The sequence below is a fragment of the Oncorhynchus tshawytscha genome, linkage group LG04 (assembly GCF_018296145.1).
Source record: "Oncorhynchus tshawytscha isolate Ot180627B linkage group LG04, Otsh_v2.0, whole genome shotgun sequence".
Lineage (NCBI taxonomy): Eukaryota > Metazoa > Chordata > Actinopteri > Salmoniformes > Salmonidae > Oncorhynchus > Oncorhynchus tshawytscha.
Window position 1 is genome coordinate 41,968,765 of NC_056432.1, and position 27,716 is coordinate 41,996,480.

The 27,716-nt window shown below is 44.0% G+C and overlaps 1 protein-coding gene across 2 annotated transcripts in view; it reads left to right on the forward strand.

Annotated features, from left to right (window-relative positions):
- Window positions 1–27,716, forward strand: part of oxct1a (3-oxoacid CoA transferase 1a) — a 111,247-nt gene that overhangs the window by 81,770 nt on the left and 1,761 nt on the right. For both annotated transcript variants that reach the window (XM_024418160.2, XM_024418161.2), the window contains exons 14-15: window positions 9,476–9,565; window positions 10,895–10,975. In XM_024418160.2, the coding sequence (XP_024273928.1) occupies window positions 9,476–9,565; window positions 10,895–10,975 (171 nt within the window). The remainder of the gene's footprint in view (window positions 1–9,475; window positions 9,566–10,894; window positions 10,976–27,716) is intronic.

The window sequence follows — 27,716 nt, forward strand, 5'->3', positions numbered from 1 at the left end:
GCAACAGTTTAAACTGGAGCATGTAGCTACCAAGACCAAACTCTGAGTGGTTGTTTTGGACTGGGTCTGTTGAGTTTGGGGGGTACCCCCAAAAAATGAATTGTCAGAAAATAAAAAGTGACATCATTTGAATCTTACTGCTGCCAATGGCATAAGAATCTCTATGGTCATATTCATAGAGTATGCGATGTAGGTCAAGTCACCAAAAAGTGCAAACATTTAGTATGCATGGAAAGGGTACACCCTTATGGTCATTGTAAAGGAATGCATTTCCTTGTATGCATCCTCCACATGCGCTGTTGATCTAGCTCATCGTTTACAATAGGAAACGTGAATGGGAAAAGATGTTTGAAGTTCCCTCACCCCTGTTTTTATATATATATACTTGACTGTCCTGATTGCTAAGTTAATTTTAAGATGTCAGGCTTGAAAATTCATTCAGCCATTTTGGCACAGTGACTCACTACCCAAACCTGATGCAAGTGGCCAAGAGACGTCATGTGATCTCCTACGGGAATTTGTGCATGTTTAGAGCGCCACCTTTAGGTAAGAGATCTGTGGAAGAAATGTACAATCCTTTTGGAACATTTTGGAACATTAATTGGTGACAAAATCCCCCACGAAGAGGAAACAAACAGAACATTTTTGGCCTGATGTATCTCCGGCTCTGTAGATGTTTACAACACCTTTATCAGAATTCCACAGTTCTTACCTTTTTTGTTGTTGTAATTTTTACCCCCTTTTTCTCCCCAATTTCGTGATTACGATCTTGTCTCATTGCTGCAATTCCCCAACGGGCTCGGGACAGGCAAAGGTCGAGTCATGCGTCCCCCGAAACATGACCCTCCAAGCCGCACTTCTTAACACCCGCTCGCTTATCCAGGAAGCCAGTTGGACCAATGTGTCAGAGGAAACACCATTCAACTGACGACCAATGTCAGTCTGCAGGCGAAATGTACTTTATGAGGGTAGTATACAATATTATGCGTTGTTTAGATAATGCCACCAGAGGGTGTCAGAGTTTTAAGAGGTTAACAATAATTGTTGTAAACTATATTGCACTCAAATTAATCTCTGTTAACCCAGAAGTAAAATCTTGCATAATTTAGTCAGCTGCCTGATTCATGGGCATTGACGAAGGATGGCGGGACAACATAGTATTGTCGGGGAATTAACAGTAAATGGCTTCCGATATTCTGGTCAGTAGCTTTTAACCAAAGTGTATTTTGTCCTTTAAATACTACCTCACTTAAGTAAACATTGGATAAGTAAGCCTTGTCTGGACAAGGCTTACTCTGTTAACCCAGAAGTAAAATAGCCCTGACCTGGCCACACAAGACTGAACCAATGGAACTTTAAGGCTGCCTCTCCCCATTGAAGAGTATCCCTATTTGTATGACAGGTGGAAATATGTTGATATGATAACATCAAACACATCTTTCAGGCAATTTGATGGACTATGCTTATTTGATTTATTTGTTAGCCAAAAAGTGTATGATCTGCCTCCAGCAAGGCTTCATATGAAAGTGTAGAATGAGGAAGGCAGGGCCCAAAACGGATGTTTCTGTCAGAAAAGGATAAAGATCATTTTCTCATTAAAAGATGTGATAATAAAAGAGTGTGATTATAATGACTTCAAACGTTGGTTTATGGTGCAACTGTCATATTAGTCCTAGATTACAATCTCTATAGAATTATGCATTCCCTTACATCTTCATGTAGATTTGCCTCTAATGCCTGAACGAACGAATAAAATAACGAACTGGGCGAATGCTAATTCCTGTCAAAAAGTTAGTCTGTTGGTTCTGATAGTGTGGCACTCTGAGGGCCATGTAGCAGCCCTGACTGTGGAAGCACCATGGGGGTTAAATGTACATGTACACTTTCCCATAACCAAGCACCTACTGTATATTGCGGGTTCAGTAAGTCAGGCTTCCAGCACGTGAAAGGAACCAATCAGAACAAGGAGGAAATTAATAACCTGAGAGTTGGGTCTGAGCCGCAGGGTTAATGTCCTCTAAGCCGTGTTAATTAAATTACTCCTGCTCTTGGGCGACGTTTGGCAGTGGATTAATTATATTTTGTTAATGCTGCACAATAACATTGGCTGATTAGACAAGCAGACATGATGAAAACACCAGAGGCTTGGGCGGCAGGTAGCCTAGCGGTTAGTGTTGGGACAGTAACCGAAAAGTTGCTTGTTGAATCACTGAGCCGACAAGGTGGATAAATCTGCACGTACTGCCTTTGAGCAATGCAGTTAACCTTCACAACAACTGCTCCCGGTGCTGATGATGTGGACGTCGATTAAGGCAGTCCCCCCGCACCTCTCTAATTGAGGGGTTAAATGCGGAAGACAAATTTCAGTAGATGCATTCAACCGATATCCCCTTTCCCATTACACTTACAAGTTATCCAGTCACATTTTGAGTTTGTGTACCAGCCACATTAATACGCAAGCTCGACCTTTTAACTAGAACAAAATCTAAACCGCTTACTGTGCTGAAGATAAACAATTACACCAAATATTACCATAAACACAAGGAAATTAGTGATGATATCGATTCATTTAATGTTCCCCTCTTACCTCAAATAGTCTGCAGTAAGTCACATTGTTTAAGACAGCTGTATTGTATTTAGCAACTGTTTGGGTGAAATAACACCATTCTGGTGGAGAGGGGTGACGAAAAGCTCTACGTGCTGTTTCCAATTGTTGTTGAATAAATATTGATAGAACAACAATGGAGTAATTCACGTGAGAAGACTGGACTTACTTACCTCGATCGGCCTGAGGTGGTCAGGTTTACTGTTGCCTAGCAATGGCGCTCTCTCGGGCTAGAAACAAAACCAAATCAACCTAATTGGTGGGCGTCCAAATTGTTATTAAATATGCGATATCGTTCTTTCAAATCAAATCAAATGTATTTATATAGCCCTTCGAACATCAACTGATATCTCAAAGTGCTGTACAGAAACCCAGCCTAAAACCCCAAACAGCAAGCAATGCAGGTGTTGAAGCACGCTGGCTAGGAAAAACTCCCTAGAAAGGCCAAAACCTAGGAAGAAACCTAGAGAGGAACCAGGCTATGAGGGGTGGCCAGTCCTCTTCTGGCTGTGCCGGGTGGAGATTATAACAGAACAGGGCCAAGATGTTCAAATGTTCATAAATGACCAGCATGGTCAAATAATAGGTCTGGAACAGGTAGCACGTCCGGTGAACAGGTCAGGATTCCATAGCCGCAGGCAGAACAGTTGAAACTGGAGCAGCAGCATGGCCAGGTGGACGGGGACAGCAAGGAGTCATCATGCCAGGTAGTCCTGAGGCATGGTCCTAGGGCTCAGGTCCTCCGAGAGAGAGACAGAAAGAAAGAAAGAAAGAAAGAAAGAGAGAATTAGAGAGAGCATACTTAAATTCACACGGGACACCGGATAAGACAGGAGAAGTACTCCAGATATAACAAACTGACCCTAGCCCCTCGACACCTAAACTACTGCAGCATAAATACTGGAGGCTGAGACAGCAGGGGTCAGGAGACACTGTGGCCCCATCCGATGACACCCCCGGACAGGGCCAAACAGGAGACACACACATTAGATAAGGCTCTGTTTTTACCTCTGGATTGACCTGCACAGGGATCAAAGTGTTTTCAGACAATCAAATCCAAAGTTCATTGATCTATTTTTTTTAAATGTTTTATTTAACCTTTATTTAACTAGGCAAGTCAGTTAAGAACAAATTCTTATTTACAATGACGGCCTAGAAAAAAGCCTGCAGGGACGGGGGCTGGGATTAAAAATAAAAATCTAAATATAGGACAAAACACATCACGACAAGAGAGACACCACAAAATTACATAAAGAGAGACCTAAGACAATATAGCATGGTGGCAACACAACATGACAACAACACGGTAGCAACACAACATGGCAGCAGCACAAAACATGGTACAAACATTATTGGGCACAGACATCACAAAGGGCAAGAAAGTAGAGACAACAACACATCATGCGAAACCACCACAGCTGTCAGTAAGAGTGTCCATGATGGAGTCTTTGAATGAAGAGATGGAGATAAAACTGTCCAGTTTGAGTGTTTTTTGCGCTCATTCCAGTCGCTAGCTGCAGCAAACTGAAAAGAGGAGCGACCCAGGGATGTATATGTTCTTTGGGGACCTTTAACAGAATGTGACTGGCAGAACGGGTGTTGTATGTGCAGGATGAGGGCTGCAGTAGGTATCTCAGATAGGATGGGAGTGAGGCCTAAGAGGGTTTTATAAATTTGAACATCTTGGCCATGTTCTGTTATAATCTCCACCCGGTACAGCCAGAAGAGGACTGGCCACACCTCATAGCCTGGTTCCTCTCTAGGTTTCTTCCTAGGGAGTTCTTAATAAGTCACCGTGCTTCTACACCTGCATTGCTTGCTGTTTGGGGTTTTAGGCTGGGTTTCTGTACAGCACGTTGAGATATCAGCTGATATAAGAAGGGCTATATAAATACATTTGATTGGATTTGATTTGATAAATAAGCATCAACCAGTGGGTCTTGCGACGGGTATACAGAGATGACCAGTTTACAGAGGAGTGCAGTAATGTGTCCTATAAGGAGCATTGGTGGCAAATCGGATGGCCGAATGGTAAAGAACAACATGCCACTCGAGAGCACCCTTACCTGCCGATCTATACATTATGTCTCCGTAATCTAGCACGGGTAGGATGGTCAGCTGAATCAGGGTTAGTTTGGCAGCTGGGGTGAAAGAGGAGCGATTATAATAGAGGAAACCAAGTCTCGATTTAACCTTAGCCTGCAGCTTTGATATTTGCTGAGAGAAGGACAGTGTATCATCTATTCATACTCCGAAGTACTTGTATGAAGTGACTACCTCAAGCTCTAAACCCTCAGAGGTAGTAATCACACTGGTGGGGAGAGGGCCATTCTTCTTACCAAACCATATGAACGTTGTTTTTGGAGGTGTTCAGAACAAGGTTAAGGGCAGAGAAAGCTTGTTGGACACTCAAAGCTTTGTTGTAGAGCGTTTAGCACATGTTCTGAGGTAGAGAAACTGCAGTCTATCCCATAGTGTAGATATAGGGCAAAGCGGCCTATTCTCTTCAATCAACCGTTCTTGTGTTGTTATGGTGCTGTTGTCGCCCATGTTAATGTTAAAACATCAATAACTCAGCTGTCTGTTATAGTCTCATGTAGTATTAAATGTTGCTGGAAATCAGGCTGTCATTTTTACTTTCAGTATGTTTCGCCTTTGCACTCAGGCACTTTATGAGGCAGCCTAGTAAAGGAACAACGTGGCCAATCGTCGTGCCACTAGGACCCCTCCCTTTCACTAACTGCAGACCGAAGGGGGAGATGGTCCATTATCAGGTGTCTACTCCAGCTAACTCTGCTGTAAATCTGTCCCTGCCTCTCTCAGGTCACAGCCCGTTATCTCCCAGGGCTGGTGATACGTACCCCCACACACACACGCGCGCGCGCGCGATCTAGGCTCTTTGAGGGGCAGATAATTAATCACTTGTGGCGATAGGAGAAAGTGCACGGTGCCCTTTCAGAGTGACTTCCCAGTGCCAACCTCACAAAACTGACGATCCCATTTTGTGCATTTGCCGACTTATCTTTTTGCCCTCTGAGATTTATTCTCTGTCTCCTCTGTTTTCTCCTGGTGCTTTGTACCAGTGAGAGAGAAAGAGAGAAGGTTGGGAGAAATGGGAGTATGGCCATTAAAGAGGTGTTCTACCATAGCGGTGTTAACCTAGTCCTGAAAGACTGCAGTGTTTGTTAGGCTAAATTCATTGTTAGAACCTTCGTGAGGAGCATTGTCAGAACTCCAAGCGGTTTCCCAAAACCATATTTGTTAACGTTGCACTTGAAAACGCATGTAATCTAACGCCTGCATCAGACCACTCGTAGAACAGCAAATTATTTTTTGCCCTCCCGTGTCATTTTATACACAGATCTCTGCTAAATATAGAATCACATGGTTTATTCCTCTTTTTGACTGCCGATAACTCCAGAACAAAGTTGACTACAAATACAAAGTTACCAATGTCTTTGCAGTTGAATACAAATAAGTGATGTATAAAAATATGCTTCAAATTCAAATCGAGATGACTGCAGTAAAATATAAACAGTAGGCTATAGGCCTATTTCAATCATGTTGAAATACATTTCCTATTCAATCAATTGAGTTATCATTTGCTACTGTCTGTAATTTGGCTTAATATATTTTTTAATTATGTGTATGTAGCCAAACATGTGCGCAATGATGTGCCAAATTGGTGTTTTAGGGCATTTTTATTGGGTAACACGGAACCCAAACGTGCGCTACCGTACATACATTTCTTTTGTCCCCCTACGCCAAACGGGATCACGACACGCAGGTTAAAATATCAAAACAAACTCTGAACCAAATGACATTCATTTGGGGACAGGTCGAAAAGCATTAAACATGTATGTCAATTTAGCTAGTTAGCTTGCACTTGCTAGCTAATTTGTCCTTGGATATAAACATTGAGTTGTTATTTTACCTGAAATGCACAAGGTCCTCTACTCCGACAATTAATCCACACATAAAACGGCCAACCGAATCGTTTCTAGTCATCTCTCCTCCTTCAAGGCCTTTTCATCTTTGAACTTATATGGTAATTGGCATCTACACTTTCATAGTATTACCACGACAACCTGCAAAACATTTTGTCTTTCAATCACCCACGTGGGTATAACCAATGAGAAGATGGCACGTGGTTACTTGCTTCTATAAACTAATGAGGAGATGGGAGAGGCAGGACTTGCAGCGCGATCTGCGTCAGAAATAGGAATGACCTCTATTTTAGCCCTTGGCAAAGCAGACGCACGTTGGTGCGCGCAAGCAGTGTGGGTGCAATAATTGAATAACATCGATTTCTAAATGTATTTTGCGACGCTCGCGCACGCGACGTGTACATTCTGGTCAGCATGTAAGAATAAACTACGTCAATATTTGTAGCCGTAGGTGGCAATATCTCACTAGGAACTGATCCCTCATCAGTATTATGGAAAGATTTGAATGGAGAAAGCTGATCTGAGAGCAGCACTCCCTTTCTTTCGATTCTGTCAGCATCGACACATAATCCATTCTCTCTGCGTGGTATTTTGTTACATCTTTGTTTCTTGTAGGATATATGCATCGTTAAAACACTCGTAAGCCTAAATTCCGTCACTATCGGGAAACCGGACCCTGATTCAGAATGAATTGGAATGAACAGGAATGAACAAAGGTGGAGAGAGAGGAAATAACTTTATTGGGTGTCTCTTTCCCTCCCTCCCTCCTTCCCTCTTTCTTCCTCTTATCCTCTCCCCATGTCCACCTCAGCCAGAGATGCCAAACGCTAAAGCATACTCTATTCATATACTGTAACGTATAGACTACAGTGCATTCAGAAAGTATACAGACCCCTTCCCTTTGTCCACATTTTGTTAAATGACAGCCTTATTCTAAAATGGATCAAATAAAAAAAAATGCATCAACCTACACACAATACCCATAATGACAAAGCGAAAACAGGTTTTTAGAAATGTTTGCACATTTATTGAAAATAAAAAACAGATACCTTATTTACATAAGTATTCAGACCCTTTGCTATGAGACTTGAAGTTGAGCTCCAGTGCATCCTGTTTCCATTGATCATCCCTGAGATGTTTCTACAACTTGATTGGAGTCCACATGTGGTAAATTCAATTGATTGGACATGATTTGGAAAGGCACACGCCTGTCTATATGAAGTCCCACAGTTGACAGTGCATGTCAGAGAAAAAAACAAGCCATGACGTCGAAAGAATTGTCCATAGCGCTCCGAGACAGGATTGTGGATACCAAAAAATGTCTGCAGCATTGAAGAACTCAGTGGCCTCAATCTTTCTTAAATAGAAGATGTTTGGAACCACCAAGACTCTTCCTAGAGCTGGCTTCCCAGCCAAACTGAGCAATCGGGGGAGAATGGCTTTGGTCAGAGAGGTGACCAAGAACCCAGGGTTCTTCTGTGGAGATGGGAGAACATTCCAGAAGGACAACCATCTTTGCAGCACTCCACCAATCGGGCCTTTATGGTAAAGTGGCCAGACGGCAACCACTCCTCAGTAAAAGTCACGACAGCCCGCTTGGAGTTTGCCAAAAGACACCTCAAGGGACCCTCAGACCATGACTAACCAGATTCTCTGGTATGATGAAACCAATATTGAACTATCTTTAGACTGAATGCCAAGTGTCACGTCTGGAGGAAACCTGGCACCATCCCTACTGTCAAGCATGGTGGTGGCAGCATCATGCTGTGGGGAGTTTTTTCAGCAGCAAGGACTGGGATACTAGTCAGGATTTAGGGAAAGATTAACAGAGCAAAATACAGAGAGATCCTTGAATAAAACCTGCTCCAGAGCACTCAAGGCGAAGGTTCACCTTCCAACAGGACAACGACCCTAAATACACAGCCAAGACAATGCAAGAGTGGCTTCGGGACAAGTTCCTGAATGTCCTTGAGTGGCCCAGCCAGAGCCAGGACTTAAACTCTATCAAACATCTCTGGAGAGACCTGAAAATAGCTGTGCTGCGACTCTCCCCATCCAACCTGACATAACTTGAGAGGGTCTGCAGAGAAGAATGGGAGAAACTCTCCAAATACAGGTGTGCCAAGCTTGTAGCGTCATGCCCAAGAGGACTCGGGCTGTAATCGCTGCCAAAGGTGCTTCAACAAAGATACTGTGTAAAGGGTCTGAATACTTATGTAAATGTGATATTTCCGTTCTTTAAAAAAATGCTGTTTTTGCTTTGTCATTATGGGTTGTGTGTAGAAAAAACAATTGTATTCATTTTAGAATAAGGCTGTAATGTGGAAAAAGTCAAGAGTTCTGAATACTTTCCGAATGCACTATTGCGATTTGATGAGCAAAACAGATTTTTAATTAGGTTATTCAGCAATCTGACCCCCTGGGTGTGTGCATGCCAGTAAAGCTCATTGGACCCAGAGAAATGAGAGGCCTGTGTATGATTTTTTTTATTTTTAAATGTATGTTCTAATCTAATAAGAAATTCTTCACTGGTTTTGGAAACTAATGTTTTTTCCTGCTCTGTATTGAATGTAGACCTCAATACTCTGCGAGGGATGTGTGTGTTGACTGTGTCCATTAACAAGAAATAAGCTGACCCAGCCAGGGCTGGACTCTGCAGTAATACAGTGTTTATTCCGTTGTATTCCCCACTGGGCACACTATTTAGTGGATTACTGTATGCTAAAGATATGGTGCCAGTTTGGTTTAGCCTCTGGATTGGAAAGTTAGAACTGCTGTACTATGCTTAGGCCCAATTATGCGAAAAGCAAACAACTGGCAACATACTCTGTGTCGGCTGTTACTGGTGGCCTGCGTGGAAGATACGCTACTTACGTTCCTCTGAGCTGTACTGTTTACTGTATTGTTTTGTTTTTTCCTTCAGGGTAAGATGGTGAAGGGAATGGGTGGAGCCATGGATCTGGTGGCCAGCGCTGGAACCAAGGTGGTCGTCACCATGGAGCACTCAGCTAAGGTTAGAGTGTGTGTGTGTGTGCGTGCCAATCCAAGGCCACCCAGTTCCAGATGTGTCTATGTGTGACTCCAGATCAGCTATATTTTACGCATCAGATATGTGCTAATGCATATACTGCTCTCCTTGGCTGCCTTTTTACTAAATATATTCTGTGATGTAACCTCCTAAAGTGGTTTAGAGAGCAGAGTTTAATGAAGGGGATTCCTCCAGCAGCTTCCATCTATAATGTCTTGTTCCACTCTCTGAGGGTGATGAGTCAGTCCCGTTGATGCGCTTCTGATTCCAGTAATGGATGAACTAATGATTCAGTGATGCCTCTAATAGTCCCAGAGCTCCTCATAGGCTGCTTGGTGCTTATATGGACTAATACTCCCATCCATTACCAATACATACTGTAGTACCCACCTGATCATGGCAGTAAAATGCACAAACCAAAAGCCCCTGTAATGGGAATATTTGTAGCCCTACTTGTCCAGGCTTATGATTTACATTTTGTCATTTAGCAGACACTATTTTTTCACCTAGTCGGCTCGGGGATTTGAATCGGCGACCTTTCGGTTACTGAACCAACTCTCTTAACCGCTAGGCTACCTGTCACAATTGATAGATGATCTGTAATGGAAGTATTTATGGCCGTGGCTTTCCAGACCTATCAACTGTAATGGGAGTACTTGTAGCCCAGTCCAGATGGCGGAGCAGGTGGATGTGAATAGGGACATGGAGATGTTTACTGATACCTGTTGACCGCTGCGCCGGTCTTGTTTATTTATCATGGTCCCCCACTCTGCTCATCATGATCAACCTGTGTGTGTGTGTCTCCTCACAAGGATAGTAAAAACAAGGAGAATTCAGAAAAGTGGGGACGTGACATCGGCCCCCACAAGAAAAAAGGCTATTTTAGGCTTAGGGGTTAGGTTAAGGGTTAGGGTTACAATTAGGGTTACAAAACAGGATTTTGAATGGGAATCAATTGTTTGGTCCCCACAAGGATAGTAAAACAAACATGTGTTTGTGTAGGGGGTGAAAGGGAGGGTCAGCAGGATCACACACCCCTAGGGCAGAGAATAACGAGAGCCCAGCTGCCCTTCCTCCACACACACACACAGGTGCTTTTCTGTGGACAGTGAAGACGCTTACCACACATTATATCGAAAGCCCTGATAACTGTCATAGTGAAAAGTATGGTACAGTAGAAACAGACTACGACAGTTCTTGTTGGACAGACGCAGGGGTGTAGCCGTAGTGGCCAGTTAAACTGGGTGGTTGTTTGACATAAACTGTTCTGTCTTGTTCTCTCTCCACTTTTCTCTTTCCCTTTATCTTTGTCAGGGAGGAAAACACAAGATTCTGGACACGTGCAACCTGCCACTGACAGGAAAACAGTGTGTGGATCGGATCATCACTGAAAAGGTGTGTGTTTGTGTGAAAGTGCATACTGTAGGGCTGTTTGAGTTCTGTGTGTTCCCCTGTGTGTCTCTGTGTGAATGTGCATAGGGCTGTTTGAGTTCTGTGTGTTTCCCTGTGTGTCTCTGTGTGAATGTGCATAGGGCTGTTTGAGTTCTGTGTGTTCCCCTGTGTGTCTATGTGTGGATGTGCATAGGGCTGTTTGAGTTCTGTGTGTTTCCCTGTGTGTCTCTGTTCCCTCTTTTCAGTTTGCCAATGTGTCCCACATATCTGTGTTGTCTAGATTCAATTCACTGGCTTACAAATCAAGCTCCTCACGACACATGCCTCATTTGAATCTCTCCCACACAGAAAGATTGAAGTGACTCTTCAAAACGAATCTGTGTATTTTGGAGCCCAACTCGGCCTATTCAGACGCCTGGGTTATATCATACCTAAGCTGAATGTGAGTCATAATGTCAGGCTTTATGTGAAACACTTTGCTCCAGTGACAATACATTACTGCCTCTGTAGGCCTAGAGCTGACACTCTCCTCTCCAGCTCACAGAATCATGAACGTTTACAGCATTGGAAAAGGTTGAAAGAGTACAAACAGAATTGCTTGGCTTTAGCAGCCACTGGGCTTGTGTTTCAGTATTCTGAACAATAGACCAAATCTATTTCCCTGGTAAGTTTATTATAGACATTGGAACACAGAAAGAAAGGTGAGAAAAAAAAAAAAAAACACACACACACACACACACACACACCAGGGACTGATATATATATTTGATGCTGCAGAGGGACCTGGGGAGATGGAAATTACATTTATTTGGTTAACCGTAATCCAATCAGCAGATTGCTCAATATTGATTTGATATCCCAGAACGTAGGGCTGTCTTTTATGAAGATGTATTTTAATGATGTTACTAGCTCCACCACATGGCCCACCTAAGCGCTAATAATGCTTCATCTGGAAACCACAAACCCCCAATGAGCTCTAGCGTTCTTACAACGTTTGCAAAGCTGCACATATATTATTACTGTTTCAGTATAAACAAGTTACCCCTAGGATGTCTAATGTTCTTACAATGTTTTTGTTCAATCACTTTGACAGCACCCCTTTTGATTGGAACGAAACCTTCCATACATATTTGCCCATTGTAGAAGTGGTCAGAAAGTGACTTTTTTGGACCTGAATTACAAATTATTCAAGAGCTAAAGGTGCTCAAAGTTGACCTATTTTGCATACCTCACCATACCATGAGACATCCATGTCTTCACTGGAAAAGATAAACAGTTGAGATTGACATGATTTAAAAGCTTACAAACAGAGTTGTCAAACTTTTGATAATTTCTTGAAATAATCAAAATGAATAAAACGTGCGTCATTCAAAGTAACATAATAACAAAAATCCCCATCAAAATCCATCAGTTTAAGCTAGAGATATATTGCATGGGCTTCGTCTCAATCCATCCGCACCGCTTATGTCTGCCTTCCGCATATGCAGTGGAAGGTGGCCGAGCTACAGCAGCTACAGCTACAGCGATCGAATAAACCCCCACTACCTTCAATTCTGCTAGCAAACATGCTATCTTTGGACAATCAAATTGGGCGAGTTACTGGGAAGATGAAACTACCAACGGGAGATTAAAAATGGTAAAATCGTATGCTTCACGGAGTAGTGGCTGAATGACGACAATATCAACATACAGCTGGCTGATTATACGATGTACCGGCAGGATAAAACAGAGGCATCTGGTAAGACAAGGGGCGGCGGTCTATGTATTTTTGTAAACAACAGCTGGTGCACGATATCTAAGGAAGTCTCGAGCTATTCCTCGCCTGAGGTAGAGTTTCTCATGATAATCTGTAGACCACACTAGCTACCAAGAGAGTTTTCATCTGTATTCTTTGTAGCAGTTTACATACCACCACAGTCAGAGGCTGGCACTAAGATAGCATTGAATGAGCTGTATTCCGCCCTATGCAAACAAGAAAACGCTCACCCAGGGGACGAGCTCCTAGTAGCCGGGGACTTTAATGCAGGGAAACTTAAATCAGTTTTACCAAATTTCTATCAGCATGTTAAATGTGCAACCAGAGGGAGAATAACTCTGGACCACCTATACTCCACACACAGAGATGCATACAAAGCTCTCCCTCACCCTCCATTTTGGCAGATCTGCCCATAATTCCAACCTCCTGATTCCTGCTTACAAGCAAAAATTTAAGCAGGAAGCACCAGTAACTAGATGAATAAAAAAGTGGTCAGATGAAGCAGATGCTAAACTACAGGACTGTTTTGCTAGCACAGACTGGAATATGTTCCGGGATTCCTCCAATGGCATTGAGGAGTACACCACATCTGTCATTTACTTCATCAATAAGTGCATCGATAACATCGTCCAACCCCAACCAGAAGCCATGGATTACAGGCAGCATCCGCACTGAGCTAAAGGGTAGAGCTACCACTTTCAAGGAGTGGGACTCTAACCCGGAAGCTTATAAGAAATCCCGCTATGCCCTCCGATGAACGATCAAACAGGCAAAGTGTCAATGCAGGACTAAGATCGAGTCGTACTACACCAGCTCTGATGCTCGTTGGATGTGGCAGGGCCTGCAAACCATTACAGACTACAAAGGGAATCACAGCCGAGAGCTTCCTAGTGACACGAGTCTGCCAGATGAGCTAAACTACTTCTATGCTCGCTTCGAGGCAAATAACACTGAAACATGCATGATAGCACCAGCTGTACGGAAGACTGTGATCACACTCTCCTCAGCCAATGTGAGTAAGACCTTTTAGACAGGTCAACATTCACAAGGCCGCAGGGCCAGAAGGACCAACTAGCAAGTGTACTTCCGGCGCCGACAGAGATGGCCGCCTCGCTTCGCGTTCTTAGGAAACTATGCAGTTTTTTGTTTTTTTTATGTGTTATTTCTTACATTAGTACCCCAGGTCATCTTAGGTTTCATTACATACAGTCGAGAAGAACTACTGAATATAAGAGCAGCGTCAACTCACCATCAGTATGACCAAGAATATGACTTTCGCGAAGCGGATCCTGTGTTCTGCCTTTCACCCAGGACAGCGGAATGGATCCCAGCCGGCGACCCAAAAAAACGACTTCGTAAAAGAGGGAAACGTAGCGGTCTTCTGGTCAGACTCCGGAGACGGGCACATCGTTCACCACTCCCCAGTATACTTCTCGCCAATGTCCAGTCTCTTGACAACAAGGTTGATGAAATCTGAGCAAGGGTAGCATTCCAGAGGGACATCAGAAACTGTAACGTTCTTTGCTTCGCGGAGACATGGCTCACTGGAGAGAAGCTATCGGAGTCGGTGCAGCCAGCTGGTTTCTCCACGCATCGCGCCGACAGAAACAAACATCTTTCTGGTAAGAAGAGGGGCGGGGGCGTATGCCTTATGGCTAACGAGACGTGGTGTGGTCACAAAAGCATGGGCTGGCAAAACCTTGGATCACTGCTATTCTAACTTCCGCGACACATATAAGGCCCTGCCCCGCCCTCCTTTCGCAAAAGCTGACCACGACTCCATTTTGTTGATCCCTGCCTACAGACAGAAACTAAAACAAGAAGCTCCCACGCTGAGGTCTGTTCAACGCTGGTCCGACCAATCTGATTCCACACTCCAAGAGTGCTTCCATCACGTGGACTGGAATATGTTTCGTATTGCGTCAGACAACAACATTGACGAATACGCTGATTCGGTGTGCGAGTTCATTAGAACGTGCGTTGAAGATGTTGTTCCCATAGCAACGATTAAAACATTCCCAAACCAGAAACCGTGGATTGATGGCAGCATTCGTGTGAAACTGAAAGCGCGAACCACTGCTTTTAATCAGGGCAAGGTGACCGGAAATATGACCGAATACAAACAGTGTAGCTATTCCCTCCGCAAGGCAATCAAACAAGCTAAGCGTCAGTATAGAGACAAAGTAGAATCTCAATTCAACGGCTCAGACACAAGAGGTATGTGGCAGGGTCTACAGTCAATCACGGATTACAAAATGAAAACCAGCCCCGTCACGGACCAGGATGTCTTGCTCCCAGGCAGACTAAATAACTTTTTTGCCCGCTTTGAGGACAATACAGTGCCACTGACACGGCCTGCAACCAAAACATGCAGCCTCTCCTTCACTGCAGCCGAGGTGAGTAAAACATTTAAACGTGTTAACCCTCGCAGGGCTGCAGGCCCAGACGGCATCCCCAGCCACGCCCTCAGAGCATGCGCAGACCAGCTGGCTGGTGTGTTTACGGACATATTCAATCAATCCCTATCCCAGCCTGCTGTTCCCACATGCTTCAAGAGGGCCACCATTGTTCCTGTTCCCAAGAAAGCTAAGGTAACTGAGCTAAACGACTACCGCCCCGTAGCACTCACTTCCGTCATCATGAAGTGCTTTGAGAGACTAGTCAAGGACCATATCACCTCCACCCTACCTGACACCCTAGACCCAAATAGGTCCACAGACGATGCAATCTCAACCACACTGCACACTGCCCTAACCCATCTGGACAAGAGGAATACCTATGTGAGAATGCTGTTCATCGACTACAGCTCGGCATTTAACACCATAGTACCCTCCAAGCTCGTCATCAAGCTCGAGACCCTGGGTCTCGACCCCGCCCTGTGCAACTGGGTACTGGACTTCCTGACGGGCCGCCCCCAGGTGGTGAGGGTAGGCAACAACATCTCCACCCCGCTGATCCTCAACACTGGGGCCCCACAAGCGTGCGTTCTGAGCCCTCTCCTGTTACTCCCTGTTCACCCACGACTGCGTGGCCACGCACGCCTCCAACTCAATCATCAAGTTTGAGGACGACACAACAGTGGTAGGCCTGATTACCAACAACGACGAGACGGCCTACAGGGAGGAGGTGAGGGCCCTCGGAGTGTGGTGTCAGGAAAATAACCTCACACTCAACGTCAACAAAACTAAGGAGATGATTGTGGACTTCAGGAAACAGCAGAGGGAACACCCCCCTATCCACATCGATGGAACAGTAGTGGAGAGGGTAGCAAGTTTTAAGTTCCTCGGCATACACATCACAGACAAACTGAATTGGTCCACCCACACAGAGAGCATCGTGAAGAAGGCGCAGCAGCGCCTCTTCAACCTCAGGAGGCTGAAGAAATTCGGCTTGTCACCAAAAGCACTCACAAACTTCTACAGATGCACAATCGAGAGCATCCTGGCGGGCTGTATCACCGCCTGGTACGGCAACTGCTCCGTCCACAACCGTAAGGCTCTCCAGAGGGTAGTGAGGTCTGCACAACGCATCACCGGGGGCAAACTACCTGCCCTCCAGGACACCTACACCACCCGATGTTACAGGAAGGCCATAATGATCATCAAGGACAACAACCACCCGAGCCACTGCCTGTTCACCCCGCTATCATCCAGAAGGCGAGGTCAGTACAGGTGCATCAAAGCTGGGACCGAGAGACTGAAAAACAGCTGCTAACTCAAGGCCATCAGAGTGTTTATACAGCCACCACTAACATTGAGTGGCTGCTGCCAACACACTGACTCCAGCCACTTTAATAATGGGAATTGATGGGAAATTATGTAAAATATATCACTAGCCACTTTAAACAATGCTACATCATATAATGTTTACATACCCTACATTATTCATCTCATATGTATACGTATACACTGTACTCTATATCATCTACTGTATCTTTATGTAATACATGTATCACTAGCCACTTTAACTATGCCACTTTGTTTACATACTCATCTCATATGTATATACTGTACTCGATACCATCTACTGTATCTTGCCTATGCCACTCTGTACCATCACTCATTCATATATCTTTATATTCTTTATCCCCTTACACTTGTGTGTATAAGACAGTAGTTTTGGAATTGTTAGTTAGATTACTTGTTGGTTATTACTGCATTGTCGGAACTAGAAGCACAAGCATTTCGCTACACTCGCATTAACATCTGCTAACCATGTGTATGTGACAAATAAATTTGATTTGATTTGAAGTGTCTTCACTGACATTTCCAACCTCTCCATGTCCGAGTCTGTTATACCAACATGTTTCAAGCAGATCACCATAGTACCTGTGCCCAAGAACACTAAGGTAACCTGCCTAAATGACTCCCATCCCGTAACACTCATGTCTGTAGCCATGAAGTGCTTTGAAAGGCTGGTCATGGCTCACATCAACACCATCATCCCAGAAACCCTAGACCCACTCCAATTTGCACACCGCCAAAACAGATACACAGATGATGCGATCTCTATTGCAATCTACCCTTTCCCACCTGGACGAAATAAACACCTATGTGAGAATGCTATTCATTGACTACAGCTCAGCATTCAACACCATAGTGCCCTCAAAGCTCATCAATAAGCTAAGGACCCAGGGACTAAACACCTCCCTCTGCAACTGGATCCTGGACTTCCTGATGGTCCGCCCCCAGGTGGTAAGGGTAGGTAACAACCCATCCACCACGCTGATCCTCAACACAGGGGCCCCTCAGGGTTGCGTGCTCAGCCCCCTCCTGTACTCCCTGTTCACTCATGACTGCACAGTCAGGCACGACTCCAACACCATCATTAAATTTGCAGATGACACAACAGTGGTAGGCCTGATCACCGACAACAACGAGACAGCCTTGAGGGAGGAGGTCAGAGACCTGGCCGTGTGGTTCCAGGACAACAACCACTCCCTCAACGTGATCAAGACAAAAGAGATGATTGTGGACTACAGGAAAAAGAGGACCAAGCACACCCCCTCAATGGGGCTGCAGTGGAGTAGGTTGAGCACTTCAAGTTCCTTGGTGTCCACATCACCAACAAACTAACATGGTCCAAGCACACCATGACAGTTGTGAAGAGGGCACGACAGAACCTATTCCCCCTCAGGAAACTGAAAAGATTTGGCATGATCCTCAAAAGGTTCTACAGCTGCACCATCGAGAGCATCCTGGTTGCATCACTGCCTGGTATGGCAACTGCTCAGCCTCCGACCGCAAGGCACTACAGAGGGTAGTGCAAACGGCCCAGTACATCACTGGGGCCAAGCTTCCTGCCATCCAGGACCTCTATACCAGGCGGTGTCAGAGGAAGGCCCTAAAAATTGTCAAAGACTCCAGCCACCCTAGTCACAGACTGTTCTCTCTGCTACCACACAGCAAGCGGTACCGGAACGCCAAGTCTAGGTCCAAGTGGCTTCTTAACAGCTTCTACCCCCAAACCATAAGACTTCTGAACATCTAGTCAAATGGCTACCCAAACTATTTGCATTGCCCCCTCACCACATCACTGCCACTCTATGTTGTCATCTATGCATAGTCACTTTAATTAACTCTACCTACATGTACATACTACCTCAACTAACCAGTGCCCCCACACATTGACTCTGTACCGGCATAGATTGTATAGATTGTTATTTTTTTTACTGCTGCTCTTTAATTACTTGTTACTTTTATCTCATTCTTATCGGTATGTTTGGAAACTGCACTATTGGTTAGGGGCTCGTAATTAAGCTTTTCACTGTAAGGTCTACACGTGTTGTATTCGGCGCATGTGACAAATTAAATTTGATTTGAAAATGTGATTTGTTTCCAGAGAATTTAATGTTAATTTATTTACCATAAGCCGCCTCCAATGCCGTTTTAGAGAATTTGGCAGTACGTCCAACCGGCCTGACAACCGCAGACCACGTATTACCACGCCGGCCGAGGGCTGTTACAGTGACCATATCACCACAACACCGTCAGCCACAAGTTATGACCACAGTCAGATTCCATGTGACCATTTAGTCATGGTAACTAGGCTTCTCCAAGCTCTGATGCTGCTGATGGTCATTAGTAGCCCACCAAACTTGCTAACTTGCTAAAAAGAGGAGGATCCCGTCAGCTTTATATTGGCTTGGCCTACGATATTTATTTATCAACTGTACGAATATTAAGCACATTGCTTCGCATTACAAGAGTGTAGCCTACCTGGCCTGCATGAAAACAACTTAGCCTAGCCCATAGGCCTATATGTTTTGATAAGGTATTGCTGTTCATTAGGATTACTCATCTTGTTGGCTGATGAAAAGTAAATGTCGACAGTTCTTCTAACATCTTCAATATGCACCTCAGAATTCGATAAGAAGGACGCCCTGCAGTTGTGTCTCGGATGTGCCGGTCTTCACTTGTAGCCTACTTTGGAGCAGAGATCGATGCCTGTGACGAGAACACGATCACGTGATGGGCATTTGCTAATAAGAATTGAGATATCTGAGAGAGCCATGTAAGTGAGAGGTGCTTCAGAATACGCAGCCGGGAGGAGGGATTTTTTTTTAGGGGGCATTACAGCCACGTTAGGGGAATGCCGTCTTGAAATTTGAGGCATTATCAAGTGCTTGTCAAATTGTGAATGAGAGATTGATGAAGTGTGTGCAGCCTGTGCAAGAAACAACGCCGAGCTCATGCCTTTCATGCAACTTTTCAAATCAATCCTAGACACATCATGCAGCCTTAGAATGTATTACGAATCAAAACATATAGCCCAATGTTTGTATCACATCTAAAGTTGCATAAATAACTCTAAATTAAGCATATAGGAGGACCTGTTTCTTTGTTAACTGCTCAACACAGCATATGCGCACTACCTCAGAAATCGTTTTGAGAAAACATCCCTTTCTATTTTATTCAGCTATATTCAATTGTATTCTTCACACTATAAAATAATGTCACGGAATTCTAAGCACATCTTGTCTGCTAAATGAACTAGTGTAGCCCACAGCTATATGGTATAGCAATATCAGGGCCTAACATAAGGACAACTCAAGAGTATGCTATTCTGTTCTTCTTAAATAGACTACATTTTCTTCATATTTCTTTAGACCTGTCTAAAATAAATAATGGATTTGTTGTGATGGTGTAGGCTATATTAAATAGATTTATTAAACTTTTTAAAATGTAGATGTTCCAAAGGTCTGCATCAGTGGCTTGACGGCTAGAAGTGTTTATTTGAATTAATGGTCAATTACCGTGAGACCGGCAGTTATTTGTTTGACAATCACCAGCTGACAACATTTCATGATCGCTACAGCCCAACCCAGGACCCCCACATCCGGCTTCTTCATCGGCAGGATCGTCTGAGACCAGCCGCCTGGACAGCTGATGAAACTGTGGGTTTGCACAGCTGAAGAATTTCTGCACAAACTGTCAAACTGTCTTAGTGAAGCTCATCTGCGTGCTTGTCGTCCGCTCCTGGGTCTTGACCCGACTGCAGTTCGTTTTCATAACCAACTTCAATGGGCAAATGCTCACCTTCGATGGCCGCTGGCACGCTGGAGAAGTGTGCTCTTCAATAATGAATCCCAGTTTCAACTGTACTGGGCAGATGGCAGACAGTGTGGGCGAGCGGTTTTCTGACTGTCAACGTTGTGAACAGAGTGCCCCATGGTGGCGTTGGGGTTATGGTAAGGGCAGCATAAGCAAGGGACAACAAACATAATTGCATTTTATCGATGACAATTTGAAAGCACAGGGATACCGTGAAGAGACACCCATTGTGGTGTCATTCATCCGCCGCCATCACCTTTTAATGTTTCAGCATTAAAATGCACTGCCCCATGTCGCAAGGATCTGTACACAATTCCTGGAAGCTGAAAATGTCCCAATTATTTCATGGCCTGCATACTCACCAGACATGTCACCCATTGAGACTGTTTGGGATGCTCTGGATCAACGTGTACGACAGTGTGTTCCAGTTCTCGCCAATATCCAGCAACTTGCCTTCCGAGTGTCTAAGGTACTGCATCACAGTGCTAGCTGTGCCACTAGAGATTCTGGGTTCGAGCCCAGGCTCTGTCGCCCCATGTGGCGGCGTACAATTGGCCCAGCGTCGTCTAGGTTAGGGGAGGGTTTGGCCGGCAGGGATGTCCTTGTCCCATCGCGCACTAGCGACTCCTGTGGCGGGCTGGGCGCAGTGCACGCTGACACGGTCGCCAGGTGCACGGTGTTTCCTCCGACACATTTGTGCGGCTGGCTTCCGGGGTTAAGTGGGCATTGTGTCAAGAAGCAGTGCGGCTTGGTTGGGTTGTGTTTCGGAGGCCACATGGCTCTCCACCTTCGCCTCCCCCGAGTCCGTATGGGAGTTGCAGCGATGAGACGACTATAACTACCGATTGGATACCACGAAATTCTGGAGAAAGCGGGGTAAAAAAACAACAAACAAAATTAAAAATGATTTCCGTATATAAACTGGAACTCAGTAAAATCTTTGAAATTGTTGCCTATCGGCATTTATATTTTTGTTCTCTGTACATTTGACTTTAGTAAAAAAGTAACTCAAAGGAAGTACTGTTTGAGAAGCCACAGTTCTTTTTTTATGGTAGGATTATAAAATGTTCAACTCTGAGGCTATCGTACCGTGATTGTTCTAAATGAGATACATGGAGGATGCCTAACATTCTTACAATGTTTTCCAAAGCCTGAGCCATTATTACTGTAGTGTTGTATGTGTGCAGCATGGGGCTGTATGCTGTACATGTGTTGTGATTCCAGTGTTCTGACAGATGGCTCAATACATTTGCTGTTCCTGCTCATGTTTACCAGCTGTTCTGCGCCTGTTCTGCGTGTCTATTCATCCCCTACAGGGTTACATAGCACAATTCCTGTAATACAATTTCACAGTTTAGCAGCAGGTAAGCGTATCAGTCAGAATTTAGCCCAGAGCCTTACTGGTAGATGTTTCGATCTGAATATCGCATACTGTAGCAAGCAGGCACATTTTTGTATTAGTCCCATTTTATTTAACCCCTTTGTTATGGCAAGCCTAAATACATTGAGAAGTATACAGTTGCTTAACAAGTCACATGGACATTTATCTCCCTCACCAACTTCAAACATCTGCTATCTGAGCAGCTAACCGATCGCTGCAGCTGTACATAGTCTATCGGTAAATAGCCCACCCAATTTTACTTACCTCTTCCCCATACTGTTTATATTTATTTACTTTTCTGATCTTTTGCACACCAATATCTCTACCTGTACACGACCATCTGATCATTTATCACTCGTGTTAATCTGCAAAATTGTAATTATTCGCCTACCTCCTCATGCCTTTTGCACACAATGTATAGACTCTTTTTTTTCCTACTGTGTTATTGACTTGTTCATTGTTTACTCCATGTGTAACTCTGTGTTGTTGTCTGTTAACACTGCTATGCTTTATCTTGGCCAGGTCGCAGTTGAAAATGAGAACTTGTTCTCAACTAGCCTACCTGGTTAAATAAAGCTGAAATAAAATTTTTAAAATAAAAAAACTCTGTGTGCAATAATAGTGTTTACCATGATTTTTTAATGACTACCTCATCTTTCTACCCCACACATACAATTTCCTGTAAGGTCCTTCAGTCGATCAGTGAATTTCAAACACAGATTCAACCACAAAGACCAGGGAGGTTTTCCAATGCCTCACAAAGAAGGGAAGCTATTGGTGGTATTGTGAAGTTATTAGTTACACTTTGGATGGTGTATGAATTACACCCAGTAACTACAAATATACAGGCGTCCTTCCTAACTCAGTTGCCAGAGAGGAAAGAAACCGCTTAGGGATTTCAGCATGCGACCAATTGTGACTTTAAAACAGTTACATCTTAATGGCTATGATTGGAGAAGACTGAGGATGGATCAACAACATTGTAATGACTCCACAATACTAACCTAAATGACAGAGTGAATAGAAGGATGTCTGTACAGAATAAAAATGTTCCAAAACATGCATCCTGTTTCCAATAAGGCACAAAAGTAAAATGGCAAAGATGTGGCAAAGAAATGAACTGAATACAAAGTGTTATGTTTGGGGCAAATCCAACACAACACATCACTGAGTGTACCACTCTTCATATTTTTAAGCATGGTGGTGGCTACATCATGTTATGCATTATACTTGTCATCGTCAAGGACTAGGAAGTTTTTTATGATAAAAAGAAACGGAATAGATCTAAGCACAGGCAAAATCCTAGAGGAAAACCTTGTTCCGTCGGCTTTCCACTAGGCACTGGGAGACATTCACATTTCAGCAGGACAATAACCTCAAACACAAGGCCAAATATGCTTACCAAGACCACATTGAATGTTCCTGAGTGGCCTAGTTACAGTTTTGACTTAAATTGGCTTGAAAATCTATGGCAAGACTTTGTTTAGCAATGATCAACAACCAACTTGACAGAGCTTGAAGAATTTAAAAAATAATAATGTGCAAATATTGTACACTCCAGGTGTGCAAAACTCTTAGAGACTTACCCAGAAAGACTCAGCTGTAATCACTGCCAAAGGTGATTCTAATTCTGACTCAGGGTGTTGATTACTCATCCAATCAAGATATATTAGTGTTTTATTTTTCATATAGTTTTTTTTTATATATATATATTTTTACAAATGTTAGTTTTCCATTTTGACATTAGGAGTATTTTGTGTTGATCGTTGACAAAAAAAAGCCAAATAAATCCATTTGAATCCTACTGCATAACACATCAAAATGTGGAAAAAGCAAAGGGTTGTGAATACTCTCTGAAGGTACTGTAAGTGTTAAAATATTGACAATGCTTTTTGTGCCGTATTTAGTTTAATCTGATGGGCTCTATGGCTTAATGTGCCCTATAATCTGTACTCTAACCTATCTGAGCACACCAGAGCAGACATCCTGTGACCCTGGGTAATGCTTGTTGCTGTCTACTGTGCTCAGCAGGACAAAAGGCTTCAGCAGTCATCGTTGGCTCCATTAGCAGCTCAGCTGGCTTCTACACAGGGGGCACAGAGGTGTAATGGAGGCCTGCACAGGATCATTGATTGTGCGCGCATGTGTGTGTGTGTGTGGTGTGTGTGTGTCTATTCAGTATTATAGGGGATAGTTTGGGTTTGTGCCAGGTGTAGAGAGGCAGATCGATGCGGGAGCCTGGTGTGCCATGTAGCCGTGTTTCTCTCGGCGTCCTATCGCGCCAGTATCTTTCCTTTTCTCAATCTCTTCCTTTCTGTCTGTCTGCCTCTCCCGCTCGCTCTCTTTCTCTCGCTCTCTCGCTTTCTCTAAAGACGGCTGTAGAATTGTGACCAGTTGGAGAAACAGTGTGTGCTTCTCTTTTTTTCCACCCGTACATTTTTGCCTGGGTGCGTTTTAGAGGGATTTGCGCAAGATGCTTCCCAACATTTATAAAGGTTAAAGCGTCCCCTACCCACCACCGTCATCACCACCTCCCTCTCCCCCTTTTTTTATCCCTCTTTTTCTGCTCTACCCCCTCTTCTATCCCCATCCTTTCCTCCCGTTCCTTTGTGCCCTCCTCTGTTTTATCCTTGTTTTCTTTCCTCCCATCTGTCTCTTCTCATTAACTTGCTCCTCTTCTCTCTCTTTTCTCTCTCTCTCTCTCTCTCTCTCTCTCTCCCCTCACCCCCACCACTCTCTTCTCTACCTTTCCCTCTCTTCCTGGTATCCTCTCTTGTTACTATTCCCTATTTCCTTCCTTCCCCCTCTCTGTCCTCTGGGTGGATCAGGTAGCCACATGATCCTCTGTGCCCCTCTCATATGAGGACTCTTCACAGCAGCCTGCCAATGTGTGTTAGCTAGATGGCAGCGCTCCTCACAGTAACCCTGCGGAACGTGCTTGGTTTGGTAAACAGTAAATCATGAAACAGCGTTCCCCTCTGAAATGGAAATCAGCCCAAAATAATTACCTATTTATTCACAGTGGAAACAGACATTCCCCTGGTTCAGAGTAATTGCAGCAGCAAACTGCTACCTCTGGCAGTCTATTCCCAGAGTTGTACTTAATGTTCTCTGGTTATTCCCCACTTTCTATGTCTACTTCTGTTAAAACTGTTATTTAACCCTGTTCCAGGAGAACACAATTGTGAAAAAGGCTCTAACACACGTTAGACGCAACAAGGTTTTGTTGATGAGCTGAATCAGTTGCATTATAGGTGGGATGGTGCAAAAGCCTGCAGTTATCGGAAAAGGCAGAGAGGGAAAAGAGAGTGTAAGTTAAAGAGGAAACATTAGGAAATGAAAAAGTGGAAAGAAAGATTGTGGGAGAGAGGGAAGGGATGGCAGGAGAGAGTAGGAGAGCGAGGGAGATGGGGTAAATGAGGAATGGGAGTCTGTACAGAAGGAGTCATCAGACTGATAAGATCAGACTAGGGATAATTATGATGAGAAGACCAGCTAATTTCACAGGCTTAGTGAATAACAGAACTTGCCTCAGTTTAGAAGACGCTAATCCATAGTACAGTGTGATGATGGCTTTATGCTATTGTCCAGTGCTGTGGTCCAGTCACTAACATCACAGACAGTCCAAGACAAGTCTCTGCCTCCCTCCCTATGCTCTCCACCCTTACTCTAATTGTCTTTCCAAGTTTTCCCCTTCCTTTCCCACACTCTTCCTTTCCCACATTATTTCTCTCTCTCTCTCTCTCTCTCTCTCTCTCTCTCTCTCTCTCTCTCTCATATCCATCCTCCTGCATCTCCCTGTCACTCCCATCCTACTAATGAGCTGTAGGTTCTGACAGCTTTCCCGAGAGTGTTGCTGGGTAATGTTTTTTTTTATATATTCTTAGACCTGCGACACATAATAAGAGTATGCCAAACAAAGTCTATTAGAATGCATATTATCGGACTCCATGAGCTAAACGGCAGTATTCATAATCTAGTCATGATCAGAGAGGGAGGGAGAGAGGGTGAAGTCGTGGCCTAGAAGACCATGCCCCAAGAAGTCCATGTAGGTGCCTCGCCAAAGCAGGACCGGAACAAAAAGAGACAGTGAATCTAAGACCCTTTTTTAACCCTATGACCTGTTTGTATTCAAAATATGAGTTGTTGATCAATGGCAGAGACACTAAAAGTGAACTTCCAATCAAATCACAACAGCGCCAATGCTTCGCAGAGGTATGACAGACTGGGGGTTGTTGAGAGCAACACAGATAATTCAGCATTCCTAAAAACAAAATAATCCTTGCATACAGTGTCTTAAGAGTCATGTCATGGGCTGGGCCGGCCCTACATACCAGTGGCAGACTGGAACAAGAATTCGGCCTTGGCATTTTATCCACCCCAGCCCACATCACTGTGCACACCGTCAACTCTTACATTTTTTGTGCGCTACGTCATCCATTTTGTGATACGAATTTCGCAATTCGTGTGATGTTACAAATCCAATTTGTGCAATATGTTACAAATGTGTTGTGTTTAAGATCCCAGAGTGCGTCTTTTAAGCCATGTTTATGAAAGCTATATTTAAGCAAAAAGGCCTGAGGAGGTGTGGTGTATGGCCAGTATACCACGGCTAAGGGTTTTTCCCATGGACGACGCAAAGCGGAGTGCCTGGACACAGCCCTTAGCTGTGGTATATTGACCATATATCACAAACCCCCGAGGAGCCTTATTGCTATTATAAACTGGTTACCAATGTAATTAGACCAGTAAAACTATTTTCTGATATAAGATGGCTTTCAGCCAATCCGAATTCAGGGCTCAAACCACCCAGTTTATAATGCAAATCAGTGCCTGTCATATGTGTTTGGGTTGACAATAAGACCATAATTGCTATGTTTTACTGTAAAAATAGAGATGAATTACATATATATTTATGTCCACTAATTTCAGAGGCTAATTAATTTGTGGATTAACACCTGAGGAAGTGGAAACTCAAAACACATGAACTAGATTGCTAACTATTAATATAATGCTCACTGCTTGTAGCCATGTATTCATCCAACAGTAAATGTGATGTCCTAAAGATGTTTTGCAGTTGTAGGCTACCTATCGGCCTATGCCTTCGCAATGGTCGTGCTGCTCCCAATTTCAAAGCCATCTCAAATATCTTGGTTGTAAAATAGTTGTTATTGAGCTGAGTATTGAGAGTTGAGAAATATAAATGACACCTACAGAAAGCTAAGACACTCATCTTCAACAGAGACACTGGGACGAAGCTTCCAGAACGATGTTTTCCCCTACAATTGCAATTTTGAAATGGTGCGTGATCAGACTGCATTGACCTCTTGAGCGCATGGGGGGAGGGGAGAGTGGCTCACTCGTCACAGCAGCAGGCCCCAACCAAACAGATACAGGAGCAAAACAGACACTTTCATTACAGGAATCATGAGGACAATGCACTTTACTGTTTGACCAATTCAATTTAGCCATCCAACGAATAGGATGTTTTGAGTGAGGTGACAATTTAGAAAGTGCTCTCTTGGCTGATTTAACGATAGAGAGTCAGGGTGGGTCTCTCTGAGCATTTTACTTTCAATGTGAATTTGAGCGACCTCCGCTCAGCCAATCAGAAAGCTGGGCCGGCCCATGTTGGTAGGGGTGCCGGCCGATTGCCCACTGAGCAGCCAAATGCTCATTGTAGATTACTATGGCAACAGAGAAATTGCACAAAAATCATTTAAAAAATATATATCTTAACGGGCCCATGGCAGTGTCTCCGGCAGTGTCTCAATCATTTTTAACCAACTGTGTCCTTTTCTCCATCGCTGGCGTAGTAGGACATGCCAGGTGGCAGCGATACAGTAAAATTATATCAGTCAGTGGTGTTGAAAGAAAGAAACGAGAAGAGGATAGGAATCTTTAAGAGTGTTGTTGAGACAAAGCCCATATCTTACAACAACAAGATTTATCCCAAATGGAGCTTTTGGTCCAAAGAAGTGCTGTCACAAATAGGGTGTGATTTGAGACGCTGCCAGAGTCATTGGGAGGCCAGTCCAAAAGGGCAGGAGAGAC